The following is a 12829-nucleotide window of genomic DNA, read 5'->3' as shown; positions in this document are numbered from 1 at the left end:
TATAAACTAACTTTTTTTAACGCTCATCGAGAAAAAAAAAATCATTTTAGAAAATTAATTCATAACCCACACACAATTATTTTTTTCCTGCTAAATAACATCACTGGTTGTTAAACATCACTGCTTGTCAGATTAGATCATCTTCTTATGGGATCCATTCATCCCCTTATCCATCATTACAATTCACCAGTTATTCATATCACAAAGTTTACCTCGTGAAGAGTATTGCTTTTTGAATACAAATCCAGAGCAACTTCAGGAACGTTAAATCTTTTTAGCATACGGAGATATTTGACCTCCCGGAGAACGCACGAAAGCTGGGAAGAAATAAAAATCACAGTCCGATTCGAGATTGATGATTTTTTTTCTACTTGGTAGAAGTGGTCCCTATCGCAACCACTGATAGATAATTGGAACAGTTTGTCCAAATCAATAAATTAATGAATTAAAAAAAAATGACAGCAATTTCTACCTCAGAACCAAAGTTGACCGAGTAGACACCAGTTTCTTTGTTGAACATGAGGAGAGGTTGACTGAGGTTTGCCTGGCAGAGAGCATCGAGGTGATGTGTCCACAAGGTGTAAATTGCTTCTTCATGCTGATCCAGCAAAGTCAACATCTGGTCATATTTCTGGAAAACCAGGTTCGCTTCTCTTGTTTGCAGACTTCTAGATTTTTTGAGAAGACGCAATCAGAAGCACTGTAATTTGAAGGATTAAAAAAAACATTTTGCGTACAGCAATAAATTCTTCATTTAAAAGCTTTGCTTACGGGTGATTAATGTGTCTAAATTGATTCCTCTGACTTAATAATCTTTCTCGAAGCTCCTGGGACCACTTCAGATTGCCTGCAGTGTGCGGCATATTCTTATTCAACGCAGCACAATTGCTCTTCAGCTGCAAGAGAAATAGAGACGTCAAGCTGATATACTTACAGAAACAAAACATGTTCAAATAATATTGTCTCTAGGAATGAATCTCCCGTCACAAGACATGATCTTTTAAAAAAAAATTATTTCAGCAAAGCTGGAGTAGAAGGCAAGCACTAAAAAGTCATTCTCTTCCACATAAAATACGGTAGATAATTAAACTAACGGAATTTCAATTTAATTCCGGTTAAGAACATCATATTCAAAGTTTGTGACGTGGATTATCGCGCCAGTTATTTAAAAACACAAATAAAAGTCTTATAGAATTTGTTCAAGAACTATATTGGATGTTTGCCATTAAAACTAATTTAATATTTAAGCCGATGCTAAATTTAGCGTCAGCTGGAAGTTTACCTTTTCTTTTTGATGGTCAAATATTTGCTTGCAGCAGTTGATCTCTGCCTCAAACATTGTGAGAAGGCTGGTATAGTTTGGGATGAAGAGACTGGCAATAAGGGGCCTCTCCAGTAATGCACCAAATACTGACAGAAGCTAACAGAGATAAGAAATAATAATACTGTTTATCAAGTCAACCCTAGTTAAAGCTTGTGTCCCCTAATAGATATCCAGTGCTTCAATGGACCACAATTTGGGGTCTAAGTTGCGGTATTTCTTAATGGGATTCCTGTTCCAAGTCAGGCAAATTGGGACTCTATTTCATGACTGGAAATACATTATAATAAAGAGTAGGATTCCGTATTAAGGAACCTTGTCAAAATATCATCAATTAGACCCTATTGCGTATTTAATAAAGAGCTCAACGAATATATCAACAGAACACAAATGAAAAAACACTCCCCCCCAAAAAAAATAATGGTCCCACTCTTAACAAATTAATGGTTTTACAGTATTTTCCAAGCTTTTTATTTGATCTTAACAATTTAGGCCATAACAGACCTTCTTATTATAGTTTTCCCTCCAAAAGAAGATGAGCCACAAATAACTAATCTTTCCAAACAGGACATGATCGTATCAAAAAACACCTCACTGTGATCTTAAACACATCAGATTGTTACCTTAAAGGCAGATTCCAGTCCTCCTGAATCCTGAAATGCTAAGTTTAGCACTGACCCCAAGCGTTGATCAAAATCATGTATATGCTTCATAAATCTAGTGTGATCAGACAGAAATTCCTAAAAAAAATGTGGTGAATATATTCAGATATGGCTAAAACGAATGTGCACATTTAATTTTTTTAATTTTTTTTATACACGAAGAAATTTAATCAAATGTTCTGTACATTCTTAGTCCCGGCATTATTATTAAATTAGCCTTAGCTCTTAGACTAATAATCCAACTGGACCCTTGAAGAGAAATGCATTGTTTGGGTAAAACTATTTTTTTGCTATAATTTGCAGCACATTTAATTATTATTAATATTTTCTCATTCAAACCTTTGGGAGAATGAGCAGCCAATACCTTATAACAGGTACACTCGGACAGGCGTTACTAGTTTGTAAAGTTCAAACAATTTGAAGCACAATAATACCATATTTGTATAATCCAGAGGATCATATTTGCTTTCCTCAAATATTCTCCAACCTTCCTGAAACTCGTCATTCATACTGTAAACCTTTTCACTGAGAAGTTTTCCTTTGGAGCCTCCGATTACAATTTTCTCCAGTTTAAGAAATTCCGTGGCAGTAACGAACAATTCCTGAAAACAAATTACAACCGTCAGCAATTACTGAACTTGTTTGAGCAACATTTCAGTCCTCTACAGACCTTCATATAAAAGGAGTGGAAAGAACTCATCCCTTTAAGGCAATACAATACACATTTATATACAACAACAAGATTACATTTGTATAGCGCCTTTCACGTCGGGAGGGACATATGAGCTTTTCACATGAGGGGTACGTAACAATAGAAATGCTGTATACAAGGGAAAACATAGTAATGATGGGGAATTAAACCAGTATTTGCAATAAAGTGCAAATGCCCAAGTGGGAAAATTAATAAGGGGGATTAAGAGGAAAGAAGGAAAAGCAAGTTCAAACTACGCAAGTGATTATGGGTGGCCAATTTGAAAAGGGAAAGGGACATAGTAATAGGTTAGATCAAATGGGCCGAAAGTCTTCTTGATAATTATAGTCACGCTTCCTTTTGATTTAGCTCCTTGTTGTTGAAATGTCTCCGAGCGTTTCACAGGATTTACTGTAACCTGGAGCAGGACAATGTAACCGTCTATTTGTGTCCCACAAACACCATGAAGTCAATGACCAAATTTATCTGGGGGCTTGTTGGCCAGGACACCAGGAGAAACTCTCTTCTCTTTTTCAAATAGTGCCACGGGATTTTTAAACGGTCCACTTGAACAAACAGACAGGTCATCAGTGTAACATTTCATCCAAGGGACACACAGGTTTTACTAACTAGCTCAAAATAATACGCGTCTAACAAAAGAAGCGTCAACACGATGTGACATTAAATTTACCTCGATTTTCAACAATCTGTCGAAGAACCTATCAAGGCGAGCAAAGATCAACTGTGGAGGAAATGTCCAAGGTTTCACTGCCGTGCTGTTGCTGTAGTAGTCGGAAATATTTAATTGATGCTGGTGAAAACACGTTTTGAAGCTTCTCAATATATGAATGGTAATTCGCACCTTCTCTTGGGCTTCTTCCAGCTCAACTTTAAAAATCTCTTCTGGAGTTAGATAGTTTAAAGCCTGTGACAGGGAATGATTTAAGCCCAGACATTGAAAGGGTAATGTTAATGTACACTATACAAATAAAAAAACAGCAATTACTGTACAAAAGTCCTGAAATACAAAAACTACACATAACACAACTCTTTTTGACAGATGTCAAACTGTATAATATTTCCTTTAAGGGCCAATGTCAAATTGCAGCTGTCAAACTCTGCTCTCACATTAATTACATTCAGGAGAATTTAGTACAATAAATTCAAAAATGACTAATTTCATCTTATCAAATGTCATCGTGTCAAACACAAGACAAGTTTTAAACCCGCATAGAAATTTTAAGCAGCTTAAAGACAAGGCAAATCACAACACTTCAGAATAATTTGTTTAAAAACATTCCAATGTTCGAATCTGGTATGATGGTATTAAAATGCATCCAAGATTAGCAAAATAACAAAACAGAAAAATAACCGTAAAATCTTAAGTATGACAAATATAATCACTTGTAATATTTCTGATCCACGCAGCATTCTGACGCATTTAGAAATGTTGAAATGTAAAGCCATTTCCCTCCACCCCTTCAGCAAATTGACGTTTTAATTTAGTTTATTTTAACTATTCGGTTGTAGAAAGCATTGTAAATTTCCAGGTTGACAAACATTTAAAAAAAAAAGCCATGTTCATTGGTAAGAAAATATAAGTCATTAAAACATAAATTAAAAACGAGCCTTCAACAGTTTCTAGGAAATAAATAAATAATCCTTGCATTTGATATAGCACTTTTCACGTCTTCTCGACGTCTCAAATAAATAAATAAAATTATAAATAAATAAAATGAAATAAAGTAAAATCTCCATCAATTATTACTGACATTTGTTTAAAATACTAAGTTATGAGAAAGCCCTTGGTGAGCGAAAAGAAATGTTGCGTACAAGAGATCCAACAAGATATTCAAATTCATTTTTAAATTAATTAATATAAAGGTTACCCGGGTACAATAAAATGTAAGCGCCTTTAATGATGCTCCCCACATACCTGGTTGATAAGTAGATTGCAGAATTCCTGTAGCAAGACAATAATTCTTGGTGGGAAGCAATAGTACTTTGAATGGCTCCAAATCAAGCAAATAGTGTGGAAGAGAGGAGGAATGAGTGGTTCAACTTCAGAGAAATTCACCTCCTCCAGGTGAGCTAGGTGACGCTTCAAAGGTCGAAGATGCAACTCAATGTCCTGAGCCTCAGAGACAGCTACAAACATTATGGAAGACACTGTTTACTTTTAGTTTTATTTAAGCGATCAGAAAGCACATAGATACAATAACAACTTGGATTTATATAGTGCCCTCCACGCCAGATGGCGTCTCAGAGCGCTTTACAGCCACGGATCCCAGGACCGAGCCGGGGGGAGGGGGAGGAAGGTGACCAAAGGCGCGGTCGAAAAGAAAGGTCTTCAGCAGAGACCTGAAAACGGGAAGGGAGGGAGCGAGGCGAAGGGAGTGACGAAGGCAGTTCCAGAGCCTCTGTGCACAGTGACTGAAGGCACGGCCGCCGAGGGTGGAGCGGAGGACTCGGGGGACGAGGAGGAGGCCAGACCCGGAGGAACGGAGGCAACGGGCACTGTTGTGAGGAGGGAGGAGGTCAGAGAGGACAGTGGGAGCAGAGGAGTGCAGGGACTTGAATACGAGGGTGAGGATCTTGAAATCGATCCTCTCTGGGACAGGCAGCCAGTGCAGTCTGGCCAGGACTGGGGGTAATCGGGGAGCGGAGTTTCATGCGGGTGAGAATGCGGGTGACAGAGTTTTGAATAATTTGGATTTTATGGATGGTAGTGGAGGGGAGGCCGGTGAGGAGGGCGTTAGAGTAGTCCACCCGAGAGGTGACAAAGGCATGGACTGGGGTTTCAGCAGCTTTTGGGGAGAGGTATTGGCGGAGAAGGGTGATCCGTTGGAGGTGGAAGAAAGCGGTGCTGGTGAGGGACCGGATGTGGAGGAGGAAGGACAAGTGGGGGTTGAACCTGACGCCTAGGTTGCGTACGGGTTTTTAAATGAGCAATTTTAAATAAATAAACTTTCTTACTGAAGTGTATCTATGGGCATTATAGTTTACTGTAAAGCCTTGTGAAAGCAAAATATGGCAAAAGAACTGAGTGCATCTTTGGGTCAGTGGATTATTATCTTTCCAGCTCTGCTAACGAGCCACGTGATTATTGATGACTCAGGTTAACACCGATCTATAAACTGGTTTATGGCATTTTAACAGAATGATAACTATAGTGAGACACTGATGTTTAGGCATTGAACTAATAGGGATGGCAAGGAAACAATTTCTTTGCACCAGTTCATTCTCATTCACCCACAGCTTGGTTTAGGAGTTTGAAATACTATGTTAAATGTTGGTATAATTACAGGACAACAGCATACAACACAGCTACAAAATAAACTTTTAGTTTTGGAAACAGATTATCATAGCCCTGAATGGGCAGAACCTATTATTAGTTTCTCAAATAGAATTTTTTTTCAGAACACAGTAACAGTGCAGTTAGCGTTTGTACATTTATAAAAGGTAAGCATTATGGTTGGAAATTACCATTTGCAATATAACTGGACATGTACCAATTTGCAAACAAAGATATATGAAACTAAGGGCATTTCTGATTAGTATTAGCTGTTTGGCTGCATTCGATTCAAAACAAAGATGAATTGCTTTACCTTCTGTAACTCTCAATGTCAAATCTCTGAAGGTAGAATAGTAACTGCTTTTCACCATTTTGAGAATAGTGGCTATTTTGCAGACCTTCGGATCCTGTATCTTTATGAAATAATTGTAGTTATTATTAATCACTGTGATAACAAATAACCTTTCTCCACCTAAACTTTTGAAGCTGAGAAAACAGATACACACTGATGCATGTTACTTTCAGCTGCCACAGATGTGTTTGCAATAGATAGGTCTCTGTTAATGACTTTGTCCTGGCACTTTCCACAACATAGTTTTGTTTATTTGACAAATTGTCCAGACAATATGTAAATCTGCCAACATATTCAGTGGTACAGAACCTTCCGCAACAAAGAAATGTTCCTTGTGAAAGTACCAACCTTTTTTTCTGTCACCATCCGAGGAAATTGCATTAAGCAACAAAGCTACACCAGTAAAACATGTGAATACATGTCATTACCACCTATCAGGGTTTCTTAGCATTTTCCCACAGAGGGGAATTGTATTTAACACAAAGAATACAGTAATCTGTTCTATTCAAGGCAACAACAGCAAAATGTTTTGCTTGACACAGTATGTTAAGACTGATTGGTGAAATTGCCGTGCAATTGAAACTTTAGCTGATAAAAAGTGATAGACTACATGTAGAGTGAGACTGAACTGGCTAAATAGCACTTGAGAAAGAATCCACGCGTTTGATATAGTGCCAATCAAGTCAAAACACCTCAAAGCTCTTCAGAGGTTTTTTTTCCCCTTGTAAAGTGTAGTGACTGGATTTGTAGACAAAGAAGGCAGCCAAATTGCGCACAGCAAAGCCCCACAAACAGCCATGAAGTGAGTGGCTTTATCTGGAAATATTATATTGAAATCTTTCATCTTCTGGTCCTATCAACCAACTCTGCTACCCAAGAGATCAGGATTTAAAAACTAACACAGGTGTCGATTTAAACAGAGAATATTCAATGTGTTACACAGTTTAGGGGCAAATACCAACCTGGCTATATATCCCAAACATGTTTTCTTTCCTCGCTGTCCAGAAGTCAATTTCTGCATTCGGAACAGGATTCAATTCTTCTAACAGAATATGGGCTGAATCCTGTTTCATAACATCTGCTATCTGATGTGTCCACTGGATTACCATGGACTCAATAGAATGAAGCACTGCTCTGTCCATTTGCGGAAGGCTGCACAAAATAAACAAGCAATCTCTTGCGAGTTAGTGCTGTGTAGACTCGCGGAGCTAGTATTGTTTTGTTTATTTTACATTTTGCCACGATCTCAGGGCTTCACCCACGCAGAGAGTATTGATGACAAAGATTTTTGGACATTCCTCTAGAATTATGAGACACTTTGTCCACTTCTATAACATTCTTTAGACAAAATCAATACATTTATTTTCAATTCAACATGCAGAATTGCCTACACTTTTAAAAAGTCATCACAACATCACAACATGAATATGCACTCTCTCCCTGGAGGGACACACCCTGATACCTCATCCCTGGTTATTTTTAACCAATAAATAATATACAACAGTTAATTTTAAGAAATCGTTAATATAGAAACTGCCAGAATGTGTGTAATCAAGGAACTTACTTTACTGGAATTTCCATTTCTGGGCTTGTAATGACATTTTCAGCATTCAAAGGCAAAGCCAAAATAGTTTTTCCTTGCACTTGTCCACGAATAACCAAAGTGTTGCTTCGTATTATTTCCATGTACTTGTTAAGATCTTGAGACACTGCTTGTGGCCAACCCGAATGATTGTTTATATTGGACAGAACAGGAACTAGAACCTGGGAGCAAATGCAAGAAGGCAAACACAACACATGGTACGCTCCAAATAATATATCACTGTCTGGCAAGCTTTCCCACTGCCTGTCCGGCTAAGACGACCCTACCCCGTTAGGGCGTTGGCCTGCAGGATTAACAGGAGCTGAGTGGGTTGACTCCCTGCCCTCAGTCACTGGTCTGCCCTTCCAGGTCCTGCCGATCAGCCAGACTGTGCTGTCCTGTGATCAGCTGTGACCTGGAATACTGCGGACCCACCTGGCTCAGGAACCGGACTAACCGACACCGACACCGCTCAATTCCAACCGAACACAAGTGCAGAAGCGAAGGGCAATGGTAATGGCATCAAAAATATTTCTGAAATTTGCTAAAAAATAGCAATCAACAGTACAAATTTTCTGCACTGTTTATAATAACAATAATAATAATACATGCTTTGATATGGTGCCTTTTGAGAAGTGCTTCACAGGACTTTAATTTAAAGTGCAGTGGCTGTATTTTGTATATTATGACAGCAAGTAATTAGAATATACAGCACAGAAATAGGCCATTCGGCCCAACTGGTCTATGCCGGTGTTTATCCTCCACATGAGTCTCCTCCTGCTCTTCCTCAACTAAGCCTTCAAGCAAAACCTTCTAATACAGCAACGTGTCCATCCAAATGATTGTTGAGTTAAGGAGTTTTCGGTCTGGAAACGTTTAAGAAACCGGCAACACTCTAATTTTCTCCGATTGCTTATATGACGTCTTACCATTGCACAAGGAGAGCAACTGAGTAAAGAATTTACCATTTTACTACACTTCAAAGATATGTATTCTATTAATTATCCCAAAACATCCACAGGCAAAAGGACAAGAACAGAGGATTCTTGAAAGTTCCACTTTTTTTTAAATTGCGAAAAACTTGAACGGAATATTATGCCTTAATTTTAATTATAAATACACAATTAACGATAATAGGTCACAAAAGCAAAGCTCTCTATTCTGTATCCTTAATTTATGAGTATTTCCTTCCAACATCTCTTTGTTTTCCATTCCTTTCCTACTCTTTTTATTGTGTGTAAACTGGGACCAGAAACAAAATGCCAACATCAAAAAGTTCCTAGATTTCTAATGGCAGATGATGCCTGTGTTCAGTCAATTCTAACTATAATAAGAACTTACATCTATAAAATTATCATTTTGAATTACACGTTGAGAGATAGAGGTGAGACTACAGTTAAATTGAGGCTGATTAACTGCTACAGTTGTGTTGGATGTAATCAACATGTTGTTGGTAACGTGTACTATGTCCCTAACAACTTGCTTTTCATAATTAAACTATTTAATATTTTTAGCTCTTGCATGTACTGTGTGAACACAATAAACAAGTACCTTGTGAACCAATATACGTAGATACATCTAAAACTCTTGGTCTATTTGTCTATTTGCACTTTACAGTAAGACCCATCTGCTTGTCAAGCCAATAATGTAATATATTATTCATTGTTATTTAATAAGGTTGTATTCGGTCACTTGGTACCGTGAATCAAACAATCTATTATCAGTCATTTCTTTTTATGCTACTTTGATATTAATGAGTTTTGTGTTTAACACATTGACCTCTGTACTATTCACATCATCAGAGTAAAAAAAAATGTACATACATGGTAATCTTGATAATCAAATTTCGAGCAATCTAATATATGTAAATTGTTACCCAATTAATTTTGCTCCAGTCAGTAAAATGTATAATCATCTTTGTTATGGTCCATTTTTGCATATGACAAATTCTTGACTGTAAACATGATCACTAAATTTAATTTTGTAGCTAATACATTACGACTATTAAGCAAAGCCACATAATCAACCTCCTACAGTGCTAAAATGACTTTGCCTGGAGAACATATTATGCATTGAAAACATACGGTATTAGAATTACTTCAGGCTGAACATGGCACGTGGTGAGCGAAAATCATTATTTCTGGATAAACTGGCAAACAAAATAGAGTAAACCACAGTACAGTAATGTACTGGTTATTCTGCACCATGTGGTTCAGTATTGAGTCTGTGCAAAAGAGCAACGTGCGTAAATAGCTACGGTTCCTCCCTACACCCGATTCAAGGTCTGTCTCAACACCTACTGTTTTACCTCATTTATTACAACAGTGAGGTGCTCCACTGGGTTCTGCGAGATCTCTCCCAGGAAGAGCTCATTTTTGAAGGCGTTTTTTGAAATTTTCCGTGCACATTTCTTGAAAACGTAAAGTATTTTGGTTTTCAAAGTCAGAGGCACCTATGAGAAAACATCACTTTTAGAAACTTTGGAATCGTGGAAGCAAATGGCATTCATAGGATTCTTAATTTTAATTCAATTCGCACATCATACATCGAGGGTGATTAGTGCATCACGTGAGAACATAAGAATTGCTAGACAAAAGAAGACCAAGGTCCATCCAGTTCTCCTTCCACTATCCTGTCAGTCGCATGAACATGTCATGCCAGAAATTATATACTGTATTCCGAATTATTATTCACTGACAGAAATGTACCTAATTTATTCTTGAAAGAATCAACATAACCTGCTTCCACTGTCTCCTGGGGGAGCCTGTTCCATACTTTACATGAAATACAGGGTGACCAAAAAGTCTTGATACCTTTAAAGTGTTCTAATATGTCTTAAAGAAATGACGATAATTGTAAGATAATATAACAATAATCCTTGCATTTGATTCTCATGTCTTCTAGATGTCTCAAAGCGCTTCACAGAATATATTGGAAAGTGAATTTTGCTGTATTTGTGGGCGAAACGTGGCAGACAATTGCGCACAGCAGTGTCCCACAATCAGTCGTGGATTGAAGTGACCAATTTTATTGTTTTTGTTTTTTCTTGAGGGATTATTATTAGGCATGTGGGGTAAGGAAACTTGCCCAAGGTTTCACCCTGCAATAATAGAGTAGTTATCACTTTTTGGTCACCCTGTGTATATAATATATATATGTATAACTGTTTATTCAACACTATTTCATACATTTAGTACCATCAAGCAATTTGGGATGTCCTCCCAACCTGAAAGACACAGTATAAATGTAAATTGTATTCATACCTGTACCTCAGCATTCAAGGCTCCCCCAGGTCCAGTAAATAAGAGAAGTTTTCCAGGTTGTGCTTGGTCTAGAAAGTCTATCAAGAGTCTTTGGTTTTCTTCCACAGCCATGAATCTATTCCACTTTTCGGATTTCAGCTTTAACGACTGAAACACCTGCTCTTTGATAAAATCTATTCTCTCATCTCCATCAGCAGCAACAACACTGGGCTGGGGAACCCCAGGAACAACCTGATCTTCAGTCATCGAACCCTGGAGTGAAGGTGCCAAACACACAAAACACCTTAAAGTTATCAGAGAACTTAAGAGATAGAGAGAGACAGAGAAAAACTTTAGATTGCAATAAAAGAAGAATGGAGGGAGCTCACAAAAACACCAACAGCATTTTAAGAAGAGACGTTTTATTCCTATCAGGTCAAAGCTCTCTTCAACTGCAACTTACAGTTAATCAGGAGTCTTTCTTTTTGGAGGGTTTTAAGTTAGAAAACACATACACTCGCGTTTCATCCCAAATTATCTTTGTATCAACGAGTAACTTGGCTCATCTTGGTGTTACACTGCAGTTTTTTTCTGTGGGTTGTTCCTGTGCAAGTTGCCATCAACCCTCCACACACAAACACACACGCACACCTGAGCCCACTGTAATCAGCCGGGGTCTGGTTACATCAGCACACACACAGGTGCAAGGTGGGGTAAGGCTGCATGTCACTGACACAAAGTGGGTTGATAAATACAAACTATAACAGGTCTGTAGTTCAAAAACGTGTTTATTGTCGTTTGATAGTTGTAAAGATTTCACTCAAATATGGACAAAATGCATAAATAAGTACAACCAGGTGGAATGAAAAAAAATTGTTGCATCAATGGAAGTCAAAAGATACACTGAATAATGACTGCATTACTCAATGTTATTCATAGGTAAATATGATTGCAGCAATCAACAGTCAATGGTCAAGTAATAAATAAATGGGAGCTCTGCGCTTCAACTTGTCTAGATACCTGTTGTCTGGAAACTTTTCTTGTGAGAAACCCAATTTATAAACTACTTACAAGCGTTGGAAGCTCATTCACGGGAGACCTTATGCAGATTGAGGGAGTTTCCAGTCAAGTTTTTTTTTATAAAGCAACTTTTCCTTTAAGATCAAATTAAAATTTAAATGAATTACATCGACACAAACTGTTGGCAAGTTCTGCTGTTTCAAATTGATGTTAAAAGATTAATTATTTTTTTAAATGCAGCACTTTTTCAGAACTGGAATGTCACCTTAAGATGATGAGCTCAAATCCTACTGGACATTAACCCGCACTCTTGTGACCCAGAGGCAAGAAAGCAGCCAACTGACTACAGGACATTTATTCATCCATCATTTATTCCTACTTTTTACCTTGTTACGTTCACTTATTCAACATTAGTGGCCAGATAAACACAATGAAGTGGAACAGCTGTACTTTAACGTCAAGATCTGATAACCATATCAAGTTGCAGTAGTGGTGTAGTATCAGATAGCAGCTTTTGCGTCATGGTAAGGATGGATTCAAACTGTAATCCAAACTATTTTCATGTTTTAGCCAAGTTTAGCTGATAACATTCTCACCGTGGCACTGGCTTGTGAGTTTATTATCGAGGCTAACACTCCAGTGCAGTGTTGGGAGGAGCACTGCA

General features: G+C 37.8%; 1 protein-coding gene across 1 annotated transcript in view; it reads right to left on the bottom strand.

Annotated features, from left to right (window-relative positions):
- Nucleotides 1–11412, bottom strand: part of LOC103176578 (dynein axonemal heavy chain 11-like) — a 91469-nt gene extending 80057 nt beyond the window's left edge. The window contains exons 1-13 of the mRNA XM_007890210.2: nucleotides 11167–11412; nucleotides 10212–10355; nucleotides 7886–8085; nucleotides 7284–7473; nucleotides 6283–6382; nucleotides 4611–4822; nucleotides 3366–3599; nucleotides 2418–2585; nucleotides 1945–2061; nucleotides 1283–1420; nucleotides 772–890; nucleotides 473–668; nucleotides 213–317 (exon numbers count right to left, since the gene is read on the bottom strand). Of these exons, the coding sequence (XP_007888401.2) occupies nucleotides 213–317; nucleotides 473–668; nucleotides 772–890; nucleotides 1283–1420; nucleotides 1945–2061; nucleotides 2418–2585; nucleotides 3366–3599; nucleotides 4611–4822; nucleotides 6283–6382; nucleotides 7284–7473; nucleotides 7886–8085; nucleotides 10212–10355; nucleotides 11167–11412 (2169 nt within the window). The remainder of the gene's footprint in view (nucleotides 1–212; nucleotides 318–472; nucleotides 669–771; nucleotides 891–1282; nucleotides 1421–1944; nucleotides 2062–2417; nucleotides 2586–3365; nucleotides 3600–4610; nucleotides 4823–6282; nucleotides 6383–7283; nucleotides 7474–7885; nucleotides 8086–10211; nucleotides 10356–11166) is intronic.
- Nucleotides 11413–12829: the final 1417 nt, after the last annotated feature.

This window comes from Callorhinchus milii, unplaced genomic scaffold (genome assembly GCF_018977255.1).
Source record: "Callorhinchus milii isolate IMCB2004 unplaced genomic scaffold, IMCB_Cmil_1.0 Scaffold6, whole genome shotgun sequence".
Lineage (NCBI taxonomy): Eukaryota > Metazoa > Chordata > Chondrichthyes > Chimaeriformes > Callorhinchidae > Callorhinchus > Callorhinchus milii.
Note: the sequence above shows the minus strand (reverse complement) of the source record. Positions and strands in the feature narration are given on the sequence as shown.